We start from the raw sequence: 16,195 nt of genomic DNA, 5'->3' as shown, positions 1-16,195 counted from the left end.
TCATCAAGATGGAGGAAGGGAGCCACAGGAATAAGGGAGGACAAAGGAGAGGGAGGGAAGAAAAAGAAGGGGATGGGTTACTGGAAGTTAGAGAATTCAATGTTGAGGCCGTCAGGATGGAGACTCCCAAGGCGGAATATGAGGTGTTGTTCCTCCAACCTGCGTCTGGCCTCAAAGTGGCAGTAGAGGAGGCCATGGATAGACATGTCAGTATGGGAGTAGGATGTGGAATTGAAGTGGGTGGCCACAGGGAGGTCTTGGCTGCTGTGGCAGACAGAGTGAAAGTGCTCAACAAAGCAGTCACCCAATCTGCGTTGGGTCTCACCGATGTACAGGAGACTTCACTGGGAGCACCAGATGCAATAAATGACACCCTCAGACTCTCAGGTGAAGCACTGCCTCACCTGGAAGGATTGTCTGGTGGTGGTGAGGGAGGAGGTGTCAAGACAGGTGTAGCACTTGGTGCTGTTGCATGGGGAGGGATTTGTGGACAAGGGAGTCACGGAGAGGGCAGTCCCTGCAGAAAGCAGAGAAAGGGGGTGAGGGGAAGATGTGTCAGGTGGTAGAATCCCGTTTGAGGTGGCAGAAGTTGCAGAGAATGATGTGTTGGATGCAGAGGCTCATGGGGTGGTAAGTGAGGACAAGGAGAACCCTGTCCCTGTTATGTGGGGGGGTTGCGGGAAGGGGGTGAGGGCAGACATGCGGGAAGTGGAGGAGATAAGTATGAGGGCAGCATTGATGGTGGTGGAAGGGAAACCCTGGTTACTGAAAAAGGACACCTCTGATGTCCTAGACTGGAAAGTTTCATCATGGGAACAGATGCAGTGGAGGAACTGGGAGAAGGGGATTTCGTCCTTACCAGTGACAGGGTGGGAAGAGGCGTAGACAAGGTAACTGCAGGAGTCAGTGGGTTTGTAGAAGATGTCTGTGGTTAATCTGCCTCCGAGAAGGGGATCCAGAAAGGGGGGAGAGGTGTCGGAGATGGACCAAATGGACCTTGAGGGCAGGGTGGAAGTTGGAGGCAAGGTTGATGAAACTGCAGGAAGCATTCCCAATGCAGTTGTCAATGTAGCAGAGAAAGAGTTCAGGGCTGTTACATGTAGGCTTGTAACATGGACTGCTCCACGTAGCCAAAGAAGTAGGCATAGCCAGGGCCCATGCGAGTACCCATGGCTGCATCTTTAGTTTGGATAAAGTGGGAGGAGCCGAAAGAGAAGTTGTTAAGGGTTCTGGCCTCTACCCTCTTTCTTTCCAGTCCTGATGAAGGGTCTCTGCCCCAAACATTGACTGTTTATTTCCCTTGATAGATGCTGCCTGACCTGTTGAATTCCTCCAGCACTTTTTGTGTATTGCTCCAATTGTGCCTTGTTTCCTGATAATCAATATGAATTTTCTACAAATTATGTAGTTTTATTTCCCCTTTCCTGTACTCTGTTCATTTCATTGGGATGTCTTTTCCCTCTCCTCCAAAACACAATAAATCCTCATTTCACAACTCCACCATGCCCTTCCCTATTATATGTGGCTGAACCTTAAAGGTGAATTTCAGCAGACTATTTCACTTCAGGTGCCCAATGCTGTTGAAGTCAGTGTACAGCAATCAAAAGTGGATGAACATACAATCTGCTGGAGGAACTCAGCAGGTTTTGAGCAGCATCTGTAGCAACTGACAATTGACAAAAATTCCTACCCCCCCACCTTGATATTTTGTTGTTCCAGATTCCAGCATCTGCAGTCTCTTGTGTCTCCAAAAGTGGATGAAGCCTGCTTATGGAATCCAGAACTGTAAAACGGTCTCAAGATAAAAGGATGCCCCTTTTAGGAGTGAGATGAAGAGCAATTTCTTCTCTCAGAAGGTTTTGAATCTTTGGATTGCTCTATCCCGGAGAGCTATGAATACAGAGTCATTAAGTATACTGAAAGGTGAGATAGATACATGATTGGTCTAAAGAAGAATCAAAAGGTTATTGGGACCAGGCAGTAAAGAGGAATTAAGATAATGACCTGATCAACCAGGACCTTACTGAACAATGGATCAAGCTTGAGGGGCTGTACTCAGAACAGAGTATATCAGCGGTAAGGACCATTCAGAGCTTGATTTTTTTTTAAAAGTTAACCAATAAACCCATTTAGAAAAGTTATTTGTTCTTTTTTCCTTTAAGTTCTTGAAGGTCAACCAACTGAAATTAATTTACCATATCATTAATATCAATTTATCCAATTTTCCTTCTGGATTTAGACCTGTCAAACGTTTGCTGAATTCCAGGTGAACAATTCTATCTGATTGGTAATGTCTGTCTTAAGCTCAGTCCTTTTATTCTCCTTATTCTCTAGCAATAATACCTGAAGAGTTCCTAAAAAGGGGGAGATATTCAGGAGAATTTGCACTATATCTGGCCAGGTTCAACCTTCATGACTTTCCTTCTCTGTGGGAGAAACAGCTTCAACACTACACACCTCACTAATTGCAAGGCAAGGTTTAAGAATGCTAATGCTTGAATCCACAAACAACTAATTGGCATAGTTGTTTCTAAACATGTATTATTGCTTCTTACCCAGATGGAGTACTGGAGTCTGCATTTGGATTTCAGGTTGGTTCCCCAAGGACATATTTTCTGTTGCACTGATGGGTGGACAGCCATAGTTTGCTAATTTTGTTCTATCTGCTGGACTAATAATTAAGTTTTGTCCATCACGATGCAGGTTGGTCATATCCTTCATGTGTTCCAGCATGCTTGTTAAAGACTGAAGCCCATAATCCGACAGTTGTAATGGTCTCTCATACATCTGCAGGTAAAGACTGGAGAGCTGACTCAGTGGAAAGCCTTCAGGATGAGCAATGCACAATTCAGATATTTCTTGCCTTAGCAGGTCCATATTTAATCACCTGCAAGGAAAGCAAAAGTTATTAGTATAGTTTCTTCAGCTAACTGCCCAGATCAGGCATGGGATTATACCTCTACATCAATTTGATTAACATTGTAAACTGAAATCAGATATTCTGTCAAAAGTTGTGTATTTGGGCAGTAAGGTTTAATACAAATGAAGAAAATCTAATTCTATATCGCACTCTCTATCAGAGGGTGTTTTCAACTTCATACAGCTATAAATCATTGCTTGGATATGCATTTCAAGTCTCTGCCTGCTTCAAAAACCTGTGTAAAAGGTCCAAACAGAATTAAATCTTGAGGGAAAAGCTCAAGCAAGGCATGGTGTAGTCAAATTGACATGGGCACTTTTGTCCTGGAAGCTTGGGTTGTCACAAAAGCTTGATTTATTAATTGACACGAATATAGTGGGATACTTTATAGAAGAGCCTATGTAATCCACCTACATAACAATGGCTGCACTTAAACCTGCTTCACAACCAAAGAGGCTTAAGTTGAGGATGTGATAAGGTGCTACATAAATGCAAGTTTTCTCTTTCAGTTTAAGGCAAACATACTTGCCTATAACACCTAGCACCTTCCATAGCTCAGAACACCCCAAACTGCTTTAAATTCAATGATGTATTTTACATGTGTTGTAATGTAGAATAATGATTTTTCTGTCTGCACAAGTTCAATAATTTGAACCTCAACTCCAGAGCATGCAAAATTTACTTTTATTCACAGGCTGAAGTTTTAGGATGCACTTTGAGTATCTTAGCACTAGAGAAAAACAGTACATTTTCACCTCACATGATGCTTAAACACTCACCCTCTTCCCTTCAATACTAAAAACAATGAATCGTTCAGGATCACCTCTCTCATTAATCCCTGCTCAAATATTAAAATATAATGATAGAGAGAGAGACAGATAGATGGATAAAAAGATAGCTAGAATTGGTAATTGGTTTATTATTGTCACATGTACCAAGATACAGTTAAAAGCTTTTCAAATGCAAGTACATCAAGGTAGTACAAAAGGGAAACAAAACAGAATGCAGAATATAATGTTACAGTGACAAAAAAAGTGCAATGCAGATAGACAAATAGAGTGCAAGGGCCACGACGAGGTGATCGAGAGATCAAGAGGTCATCTTTATTGTATAGGTGGTCCATTCAAGAGTCTTGTAACAGCAGGATAGAAGCTGTCCTTGAGCTTGGTGGTTTTTAAAACGTCAAAGATTTCTTTTAAACAATATTGATTCTAGTTATGTCAGATAATTTCTGTGAAAGAATTTTTATTTATAGACTAGTTAAATAAATTTGATAAATAGATCAATTTTTATCTTAAATAAAAATCCTGGTTGGATTACCTTTGTCATAATCTAGTGGCAGGAATAAAATCTTGAATGGGGAGATATAAACAAGTATTTCTGGATAACATGGACACGAATTTGGAAGGCTGATTACATGTTCAACTGTTAGTAGAGGAAAGGCAGGTCAAAGATGGGGCATCAGATTGCAAGGATGACATGAATTTACATGCCACAATTCGTTACAACATCCAAAGTACTTCACAGAAATGTCATCAAACAAAATCATAGAATCACAGAGGCATACAGCACAGAAACAAGTCCTTTGGCCCAACTCATCTATGCCAACCAAGGTGCCAATCTGAAACTCAGGTATACAAAAAGGGTGGCCGGTGCCCAAAAACTTGATTAAAAGAGCAACATTTTATGGAGCGACTTAATGAAAGGAATTTTCAAGCTTGGGGCTAAAGAACTAAAGACAACATCACCAATCGTGCAGCAACATAAACCAGCAGTGTGCCAAAACCAGATTTGGTTTATTATTGTCAGATGTACCAAGATACAGTGAAATGCTTTTGTCTGCATGCTATCCACAGATCATTCCATACATAATTGTATGTAGTATTCCATACATAGTTGTATGCAGAATTGGAGAAAGCTTTGTGGTAAACACCTAATATAAGCATAACATACATTAAAAAAAGATAGCCTGGAAGAATACATGCAGCTGGGCTTTTAAATTTATGTTGAAATAGGAGACATCCTTGAACAGAGCAATCATGCAGGGAAAGATGAGATTACAAAAAATCCAGACAATTTGGATCAAAGGTGAGGAGAGAGAGGAAAAAAGGTAGAACAAAAAGAAGGAGCATGGGGTTGGGGGGGGGGGGGGGGGGGGGTTGGTGGTGGTGCGGAAATTACCTAAAGTGGGAGAACTCAACGTTCATGTTCATGGCTGATCTGGCTGTGGATTTAGATCTACCTACTTGCCTTTTCCCCCATCACCCTTAATTCCCCTACTATGCAAGAATCTGTCTTAAATATATTCAATGAGATAGCCTCCACTGCTTCCCTGGGCAGAGAATTCCATAGATTCACTACTCTCTGGGAAAAGCAGTTTCTCCTCATCTGTCCTAAATCTTCCCCCCACCACCCCCCCCAAGTCTTGAGGCTATGTCCCTAGTACTAGTCTCACCTACCAGTAGAAACAACCTTCCTGCCTCTATCCTATCTATCCCTTTCATAATTTTATATTTTTCTATAGGATCCCCTCTCATTCTTCTGAATTCCATCAAGCATAGTCCCAGGCAACTCAATCTCTCCTCACAAGCTACTCCATCATCTCCAGAATCAAAGTGGTGAACCTCCTCTGCACCACCTCCAAAGCCAGTATATCTTTCCTCAAGTAAGGAGACCAGAACTGCACACAGTACTCCAGGTGCAGCCTCACCAGTACCCTGTACAGTTGCAGCATAACCTCCCTGCTCTTAGATTCAATCTCTCCAGCAATGAAGGCCAACATTCCATTTACCTTCTTAATAACCTGCCAAGTCCCTCTGCACAACAGCATGCTGCAATCTTTCACCATTTAAATAATAATCTGATCTTCTGTTTTTCCTTCCAAAGTGGATGACCTTGCATTTACCAACATTGTACTCCATCTGCCAGACCCTTGCCCACTCACTTAACCTATCTACATCTCTCGGCAGACTCTCTGCATAATTTGCTTTTCCACTCAATTTAGTGTCATCAGCAAAGTTAGACACACTACACTCAGTCCCCTCTTCCAAATCATTAATGCATATTGTGAACAGTTGTGGGCCCAGCACCGACCCATGCGGCACCCCGCCAACCAGAGAAACCCCCATTTATCCCAACTTTCTGCCTTCTATTGGTTAACCAATCCTCTATCCGTGCTAATACATTACCCTCAACTCTATGCATCCTTATCTTATGGATGAGTCTTTTATGCAGCACCTTATCGAATGGCTTCTAGAAATCCAAGTATACAACATCCACCTGTTTCCCCCTATCCACTGCACTCATTATATCCTCAAAGAACTCCAATAAGTTTGTCAAACAGGACCTGCCCTTCCTGAATCCATGCTCTGTCTGCCTGATGGAACTATTTCTATCCAGATGTCTCACCATTTCTTCCTTAATGATAGTTTCAAGCATTTTCCTGACTACAGATGTTAAGCTAACTGGCCTATAGTTACCCACTCTTTGCCTACATTCCTTTTTAAACAGTGGTGTGACATTCGCTGTCTTCCAATCCACCAGGACCTGCCCAGAGCCAGAGAATTTAGGTAAATTATCACACACACCACTACTATAACTTCTGCCATTTCTTCCAGTACCCTGGGATGCATCCCATCAGGTCCAGGAGACACATCTACCTTTAGGCCCACTAGTTTGCTCATCACATCCTTAGCCTCCCCCTCTTCTCGCCCAAGCCTCAGCTCCCCATTCTAACACTGGCACACTCCCAAAATGGCTACTCTACTTGACCCTTATTTCTTTTTATTGGCTGCTGTTAACTAGCCAATGAGCCAATCAACTATTAACAATTTGCAAATGTGCCTATTTTAGACTCCTGCAAGGTGAAACTCACAAGCACAGAGACTTACCTCTTTTCTTTTTGAGGTGAGTGATGACACAAGGTTCACAATCTCTTTCCTGTACTCCATCTCATCATTGCTTTTGATCCTGCCTATAGTGGTATCATCAGCAAACTTAAAGATCAAAATTGGTGCTGTATCTGGCCAATTGTGGAAAAACAGGGAGTAGAGCAGGGGAGTGAGCATGCAACCCTGGGAAGCACCAGTATTGAGGTTCAGGGTGGATGAAATGTTATGACCAATTCTAACTGACTGAGGTCTGCCGGTCATGAAGTCTAGTGCATCTAGTCATTCCTGCATGGCCAATTACAAATAAAAATAAAATACTGCAAATGCTGTAAATCCTTAATTAACCAGAAAATGCTGGAAATACTCAGGTCAGGCAATACTATTGGAAAAAGAAATGAGTTAACGTTTCAGGTTTCTGTTCATTCATTGGCTTTTGCTTTTAAAAAAAGGCACAGTGGAATTTTTACACTGTTTGAGGGTTTACTGTGTTCAAATTGGCAGCTGCATTAATAGTCCCTGCCCTTCTCAAAGTACTTCGCTGGCTGTAAAACAATCTGAGTTGTCCTGAGGTTAATGAAAAGGTTAATAAAAACAGACAGGTATCTTTCATTCAAATTCCTGACAAGGGATGCAATGCTGATCCTTAAGCCTCTGCTTGACCACAGTGGAATATTGTAGCAGGCCAAAGATGAAAAGGTCAGTGTGCAAGTAGATTGGAAGTAGCAAGCAACAGGGTCCAAAGGGTCACAGGTTAAAATGATGAGCAACTTGTAGGCAAAAGGAACTAAAATTGCTTCCATAATTATCTCCCAGATTTTAAAATCCCCAGTGTTCTTTCATTTCAGGTTTCTTGTGCATTCACAATTTTAATTGCTGTACCCTTGCCTTCAGTTGCCAGGGCCTTGAACTCTGGAATCCTGCTTATACTTCTCCAACTTCCTTGGATAAATTTTATTTGCAAATGTTCCCATGAAGCACATTTATATGTTCCATTATGCAAAAGGCATGATGTAAATGGAACTTGTTAGTATCAGACCTTAATTTAACCAGTGACCATAACCTCCACCCTAAATAGGTGGTGTCAATAGTCAATTCACATTTCTAATAGATTTTTACAGGAGCACCCTAAGAAAGGACAATCACTCTCCTTTTCTTAGGCCCAGATGACCAGACTTAAGAACGGCTTCTTCCCCACTACTATCAGACTTCTGAACCAATCACCCCTTTCACATCCCCTTCCCAATGGTGCTGCTACATTCTCAGACTCTTAATTCTATCTTCCTCGGTTATTCCGTTATTGTCACCTTAACATCTCTTTTTGGTCTACTTCAGATTGCACTACAATGTTTGTTTTGGACTTGTTGCTGTATTCACTGTTATATTTATTATTACCATGTGTACCGTTTACTCAGTGAGCTTCAGGCAAGCAAGGAATTGCATTGCACCCTGGTGTACATGACCATAAACTAACCTGAATCAGTCCCTTGAGGAAAACTTGTTTCCACTCTGGTTTTGCGGGTTCTGGTGTGTTTTACATGAGAACTGCAGACTCATCCACAGATGGGACATGAGGTGCCTGACAAGAGACATGGATGCGAGGGTATGCTGCTTCTGCCATTCGTGCAGGGCTGCTCTGAACTCCTGATGCATGGACTCAAAGTCCTCGATACCATCCTGGAATGCCACGTCCACTTTGAGCCAGGGTTTCTGCTAAGTGGGGGACATTGCATTTCCCTGAGCAGACCCTTGGGTCTCTCCCTCCATCCAACTGGCAATTTCTTCCTGATTGCTTGGAATGAAATGCTTTGGGAGTCTAGTGTGGGGTTTGTGAGTAACCTGGGTTGCATGACAGAACCCACTGAGTATGATGGTCTTCAGACACCTTTGCCCTGTACACATTCTACAAGGTTAATTCTCCAGATGAGTTGAAAAGCAGCCACTTTAACGCAAGGCAAGGCTTGAGTTCAACCAAAGTGGGAGAAGGAACCCAAATTGGCCGGGGTGCAGCAATGCACGAGGTCCGAGGAGGTGGAAAGTGACGGGCAGACACAAAAGCCCGTGAGAAAACACGATGCATTTACACGCGTGGAGCGGGCGCGGAGAGTTGTCAGGCCGCCCACCGCACAAAGGATCAATGCGAGCGGAAATAAAATGAAGCACCTGAGAATGGACGGCGGTACGATCCCTGCTCTCCCGCCGACCGACCGGCCGGCCGAGCCGCCGCCGCCGCCGCCTCTCCCCGCGCCAACCGGCCGCCCGCGCCAGGCCCGAGCCAGTAGGCGCGCTCGGAGCGGCTCCGCAGCGCCCCCTGCGGCCGGGAGGAGCGCGGCCGCTTGGCTGGCTGCAAGGACAGACCTGACCCCTTATGTCTGACCACTGTCCAAGGCAACCTCTTGAGGGATAGTTTATTCTAAGAGATCGCTGCAGTCTCTCTTGTGTCTCCTAAAAGAAATCCATTCTTCTCCATTTCTAGATTGAAGACATTAATTTCTTTTTCAATCTTTTTATTAATTTTCAAATTAATATGTATAATATCAATGATTATACATGTAATACAAAGGACAATCATGACATATATAATCATAAAGAATAAAAAATATATTCTAGATCCCACGGTCTCTTAGTAAGTGAATATAATACAAAAAAAATCGAAAAGGGAAAGAAAAAGATTTATTGTATAATTTAAAAAAACCCAAATCAAAAAAAATTCTGTAATAAGTCGAAACAAACTAAAAAAATTCCAAAAGAGAAAAAAAAACTGGACTGATGTTTCTCGATGAAAAAAGAGCATTATTATGCCGTCAACTCCGCTCCGCTAACTTCAAAGGTTATGAAGACATTAATTGTTTTTCCTTCTTGATATCCAGCGTGGCGACACTTTAAATTTTTTCTTAAATTTTATTTACAGCGTGGTAACAGGCCGTTCTGGCCCAACAAGTCCGCGCCGCCCATTTTAAACCCAAATTAACCTACCCATACATCTTTGGAATGTGGGAGGAAACCGGAGCACCCGGAGGAAACCCACGCAGACACGGGGAGAACGTACAAACTCCTTACAGACAGCAGCGGGAATCGAACCCCAATCGCTGGCGCTGTAATAGCGTCACGCTAACCGCTATGCTACCGTGCCGTCTGTGCTTGCGGGCTTCCCCCAGAACACTCCACGCAAAAGATGCATTTCACTGTGTGTTTCGATGTACACGTGACTAATAAAGATACCTTGAAGTGTTGTAGAACAGGGGGGACAAGTTCGTGGTTCCCTGAAAGTGGAATCACATGTAGACAGGGTAGCGAAGAAGGCGTTTGACACACTGGCCTTCATCGGTCAGGGCATTGAGTTTAGGAGTGGGATGTTATGCTGCAGTTGCACCAGATGTTGGCGAGGCTGCACCTGGAGTATTGAGTTCAGTTTTGGTCACTCCTTTATAGGAAAGACATCATTAGGACTGAAAGGGTGCAAGGAAGATTTATGAGAATGCTGCCGGGACTTGAGGGACTGAGTTCTAGGGAGCAGTTGGGCAGGCTAGGACTCTATTCCTTGGAACGTAGGAGAATGAGGGGTGACCTTATAGAGGCGCATAAAAGAATGAGGGACACAGAGAGGATGAATCGTCACCGTCCTTTTCCCAAGGTTGGGGAATCAAGAACTAGAAAGCATAGGTTTGTGAGAAGGGAAAGACTTAAGAGGAACCTGAGGGACAACTTCGTCACACAGAGGGTGGTTTGTATATGGAACAATCTGCCAGAGGAAGTGATTGATGCAAGTACAATAACATTTTAAAGACATTTGGGCAGGTACATGGATAGGAAGGGGGTATAGAGGGATATAAGCCAAACACGGACAAATGGGACTAGCTTATGTGGGCACCTTGGTCACCATTGACGAATTGGGCTGAAGGGCCTATTTCATGCTGTATACCTCTATAATTCAGTCATTACAATACCGAATTGAAGAGCTAGAGAATTTCAATGGCCTGAATGGCCTTGGAGATGAGGATGACTTGCTCTGACTCCAGTTCTGTGAATTCCACTGAACCTGTCACAAGAAATGGTTGACGGGGTGGGTCAATTGGTAGAAGATAAATAAACTGCAGTTGCTAGAATCTAGAACAAAAACAGAACACTGGAAGAACTCAGCAGGTCAAGCAGCATCTGTGGCCGCAAAATGTTTCTGGTCAAGACCCTGCATCAGGACTGAGAGGGAAAAGGAAAGATTGGCAGTATATAATAGGATTGACAAGGGCAGGGTGGTGGACATTGTCCACATGGACATTAGCATGGTAGGCCGGTCTGGAAGGTTAGATCACTTGGGATCCTGGGTGAGCTAGCCAATTGGATACAAAATTAGCTTGATGGTAGGAGTCAGAAGGGTCAGCAGTAGTGGAGGCTTGTTTTTCAGATTGGAAGCCTGTGACCAGTGGTGTGGCGCAGGTACTGCTGCTGGGTCTACTATTGCTTGTCATCTATGTCAATGATTTGGATGAGAAAGTAGTTGGCATGGTTAATAAGTCTGCAGATAACAGCAAAATTGGTGACGTAGTGGACAATGAAGAAGGTTATATAAGATTACAACAGGGAAAGTAGGCCAAGAAATGGCAGGTGGAATTTAACTTGGACAAGTGCAAAGTGCTACATTTTGGGAAGTTAACTCAGGACAGGACTTGCACAGTAAATGGCAGGCCCTGGGGAGTGTTGTAGATCAGAGAGACCTAGGGGTACAGGTACATAGTTTCCTGAAAGTGGTGACACGGTTCAACAGGGTGGTGAAGAGGCCGTTTGGCATGCTGGCTTTCATCGGTCAGGGCATTGAGTACAAGAATTGGGACATCATGTTACAACTGTACAAGACGTTGGTGTGACCACACTTGGAGTATTGTGTGTAGTTCTGGTCATCTAGCCATTGGAAGGATGTCATTAAGCAGGAGAGGGTGCAGAAACAATTCACAAGAACATTACCAGGACTGGAGGGCTGGAGTTATAAGGAGAGACTGGATAGGCTGCTTTTTTTCCCTGGAGCGTAGGAGGCTGAGGGGTTCTATCGAGGTTTAGAAAATCATGAGGGGCATAGATGAAGTGGATGGTCACTGTCTTTTTCCCAGGATAGGGGAATCTAGAGGGCATAGATTTTAGGCAAAAGGGGAAAGATTTAAAGGGGACCAGAGGGGCAACCCTTTTTCACCCAGAGGGTGCTGAGTATATAGAATGAGCTGCCAGAGGAGGTGGTGGAGGCAGGTACAATTACAATGTTTAAAAGACATTTAGACAGATACGTGATAAGATAAGATCTTTATTAGTCACATGTACATCGAAACACACAGTGAAATACATCTTTTGCATAGTGAATTTGGGGGGCAGCCCACAAGTGTCGCCATGCTTCCGGCGCCAACATAGCATGCCCACAACTTCCTAACCCGTACGTCTTTGGAATGTGGGAGGAAACCAGAGCACCCGGAGGAAACCCACACAGACACGGGGAGAACGTACAAACTCCTTAGAGACAGTGGCCGGATTTGAAACCGGGTTGCTGGCACTGTAAAGCATTATGCTAACCAGTATGCTACCGTGCCTGGATAGAAAAGGTTTAGAGGGATATGGGCCAAACTCAGGGAACTGGGACTAGTTCAGGTAGGCAACTTGGTTGGTATGGGTGAGTTGGGCCAAAGGGCCTGTTTGCATGTTATATAACTCTTTGACTCTAACACAGCTTGTTAGCTATCCCAGGATGCTTCACTGGAGTGTAATTAAAAAAACTTCTGTTATTAAACAAACGTGAAGTCACATTAGGTGAAATTTGGACAGATTATTAAAGCTTGGTCAATGTGGTATGTTTTAATGAGAAGGAGGAAGGGGAGGTGGAGAAGTGGGGAGATTTATGGAGGGAATTTCAAAGCGTTGGGTCTTGGCAGCTGAAAACACAGTCACTGATTAAAACTGGGGATCCTCCAGAAGCCAGACTGTAAGGGCTCTGCGGGTTTCAGAGGGTCATGCGGCTGGAGGAGGTTACAGAGCAAGATGACCAACTGGGAACTCATGTAGATCAGTGTGCATAGGGGTGAACAGGACTTGGTCTGAGCTGTAGACTTTTGCCTGAACACGTTTACAGAGGGTGCAACATAGGACACCAGCCAGAAGAGCATTCCTGGAGTTACTTTTAGGAATAACAAGGGTGTAGATAAGGGATTTAGCAGGATATGGGTGTAGGCATAATGAGGTTATGGCAGAGAGAGTAGACCAAATATGTCAGAGAGGTTGTGAACAGTTTAGTCCAACCTCAATCACCAGGACAAAAGACAGTGGCTGGTGGATGGTGTTTCTAAGTCCGAAGACAATGGCTTGGGTCTACCCAATATTTATCTCATATTTCATATTTACTTATGACATAGGAGGCCATTCAACCCACTGAATCCATGCTGGTTTTCAGAGCAACCTCAATCCCCCAGTCCTGATGCGGGGGTTTCGACCTGAAATGTCGTCAGTTCCTTTCCTCCCACACATGCTGCTCGACCCGCTGAGTTCTCCCAGCGCACTGTTGATCCTCATTCCCCCAGTTATTTTCCTATAACCTACCCCTCACTGCTACCCACCTGTAGGGGCAATTCGCAATAGCCAATTAGACTGCCAACTAGCACATCCCTGGACTTTGGAAAGAAACAGGATCATCCAGAAGAGACCCACCCAGTCACACAGAGAATGTGCAAACTCCGCATATAGATAACCAGAGGCCAGGATCGAACTGGGGTTGATGGAGCTCTAAGGCAACAGCTCTAGCAGCTGTACCATTGTGCTGTCTGGGCATACATTGTGCTATCTGTGCCTTATACGATGAGATGGAATCTTGACCTCACAATCTACCTTGTTGTGACCTTGCACCTTATTGTCTACCTGCACTGCACTTCCTCTGTAGCTGTGACACTTTACTCTGTACTGTTATTGTTTTTACCTGTACTACCTCAATGCACTCTGTACTAACTCAATGTAACTGCACTGTGTAATGAATTGATCTGTATGAACGGTATGCAAGACAAGTTTTTCACTGTACCTCTGTGCAAGTGACAATAATAAACCAATACCAATAGCAAATGAAATTTCTCTTCATCTGGTACGGTATCTCAGGCAAGCAGTGAAACACTAGAGACAGGAAGTAGTGGGAGCAGTGCGGGTGAAGAGGTACCCTTGTCAGGCAAAATCTACAGGAAGAACTGAGAAAAGAGAGATCACTTTCCATTTCCTGGCAGCCGTATCTCAGTGAATGATGTTGAAATCCTCAAGTGGGTCAGCACAATCTTGGAAAAAGGTATTCGAAAGTTGACATCTCAAACTTGGCACCGAGCTCATGGTCTATGAAGCAGCACTGATGCGTATGTTTCAAGGTCATAAACTACAGTAGACAAATCAAAACACGGTGAAAATACCATGTATTATATCTGCAAAATCCTCTAAATCAATTGACAAGTTAAGCAATCCAGCTCCTGTGATGAATGCGAGGTCATACTCCCCAGCGTGGAAGCTTTGAGTAAGTCAACCAGCTCCAGTGGGTGGCCACATAAACTGAATGTCCAATCCCTGCTCCTGCAGCAAACACTCTACTCAGAGTGCATCGTGGCTGGAGAGCTCCAGGGAGGAGAGAGAAAACACTTCACCCATGCTTTCCATCTTGTTGGGGAAAAAAGTGTAAATAAATGTATAAGATTATGACAGGTATGGATGGGGTGGAGAGCCGGAGTCTGTTTCTCATGGTAGGAGTGTCTAAAACTAGAGGGCATAGGTTTAAGGAGAGAGAGGAGAGTTTTAAAGGGGATCTGAGGGGCAACTTTTTCACACAAAGGGTAATTATAGAGTCATAGAGCATGGAAACAGGCCCTTCAGCCCAACCGGTCCATGCTGACCAAGATTCCCATCCAAGTTAGTCCCATTTGCCTGCATTTGGCCCATATCCCTCTAAACCTTTCCAATCCATGGACCTGTCCAAGTACCATTTAAACGTTGTTAATGTGCCACCTCAACCACTTCCTCTGGCAGCTCATTCCGCATATGGTAGTTGGTATCTAGAACAAGCTGCCTGAAGAGGTGGTGGAGGCAGGAACAATATCAACATTTAAGAGGCATCTGGACAGGTACTTGAATGAGCAGGGCACAGAGGGATGTGGAATTAATGTAGGCAAGTGGGATTAGTGTAGATAGGCAGGATGGTCTGCATAGACATGATGGGCTGAAGGGCCTGTTTCTGTGCTGTACAACTCGATGTAACATCCTGACTGACTACATAGGACTCCCTAGCCTGTCAAAATGGAAGAGGAGTGTCTGGGAAGGGACTGAACGTCAAATGTCCATGACAGGAACACATAGAAGCCATTTGCAAACAGTGGAAGGGGCAGAGAAGATCCACGCATCTGTGGTGGAGTATGCAGGCCCCACACAAGACTCTTCAGCCAATCAACAGCTGAGGAGGAAGCAAATGCGTGATCCCAAGTGACTGCCCAATGGGAAGACCAGGCCAGAGAAACAAAGGCCTGCAGATGCTGGAATCTAGATGAAAAACACGATGATGCTGGAGGAGCTCAGCAGGCCGGGCAGCATCCGTGGAGGAAAGCAGGCCGTCAATGTTTCGGGTCAGGACCCTTCTTCAGGACTGAAGATAGGAAAAGGGGAAGCCCAATATATAGGAGGGAAAAGCAGAGCCGTGATAGGTGGACAAAAGAGGGGAGGTGGGGTGGGCACAGGGTGGTGATAGGTAGATGCAGGTAAGAGATAATGATAGGCAGGTGTGGGGGGGGAGGGGAGAGCAGATCCACCAGGGGATGGGTCAAAGGTAAGGAGGAAAAACGGGTAGAAAAAAGAGAGAGAGGCTAGGAAGGGGAAGAAGAGGCATGGTTGGGGGGGGTGGTGTGGGGGGGTTGTTGTTGAGGGGATTACTTAAAGTGGGAGAATTCAATGTTCATGCCATTAGGCTGCAAGGTTCCAAGCCGGAAAATGAGGTGCTGTTCCTCCAGTTTGCTCATGGAATTCTCCTGGCAGTGGAGGAGGCCAAGGACTGTCATATCAGTGATAGTCTGGGAGGGGGAGTTGAAGTGACTGGCAACGGGGAGATGCAGATCACAGTTACGGACGGAGGCCAGGCCATAGTGTCACCTAGTGACTTCGGCTTCTAGCTACATCCTGCCAATGACTCCCACATTAATAATGCAAGTTATATTCTTTGTTTTCCTTTCACAGAAACCGAGTCTTGGCATAGCTCTGAATGGCTGTTCATCAGATAACTGATTGAAGCAGATGCATTAATAACTGAGTGTCAGAGTTCATTTACATAAATTCCATCATAAATATATGAACTAACATTACTGTATTTAAATTAGCTAAAGTGTGGAATAAGTATACTGAGAGACAC

General features: G+C 44.3%; 1 protein-coding gene across 3 annotated transcripts in view; it reads right to left on the bottom strand.

Annotated features, from left to right (window-relative positions):
* wu:fj29h11 (uncharacterized) overlaps positions 1-9,105 on the bottom strand; it is a 140,162-nt gene extending 131,057 nt beyond the window's left edge. For 2 of the 3 annotated variants that reach the window (XM_052032944.1, XM_052032947.1), the window contains exons 1-2: positions 8,971-9,105; positions 2,556-2,887 (exon numbers count right to left, since the gene is read on the bottom strand). In XM_052032944.1, the coding sequence (XP_051888904.1) occupies positions 2,556-2,877 (322 nt within the window). In that variant the 5' untranslated portion in view covers positions 2,878-2,887; positions 8,971-9,105. The other variant, XM_052032945.1, reaches the window with a different exon arrangement.
* Between the last annotated feature and the right edge of the window lie 7,090 nt (positions 9,106-16,195).

This window comes from Pristis pectinata, chromosome 18, assembly GCF_009764475.1.
Source record: "Pristis pectinata isolate sPriPec2 chromosome 18, sPriPec2.1.pri, whole genome shotgun sequence".
Classification (NCBI taxonomy): domain Eukaryota; kingdom Metazoa; phylum Chordata; class Chondrichthyes; order Rhinopristiformes; family Pristidae; genus Pristis; species Pristis pectinata.
The sequence above is the reverse complement of the archived record's forward strand: the minus strand, read 5'-3'. Positions and strand labels throughout refer to the sequence as shown.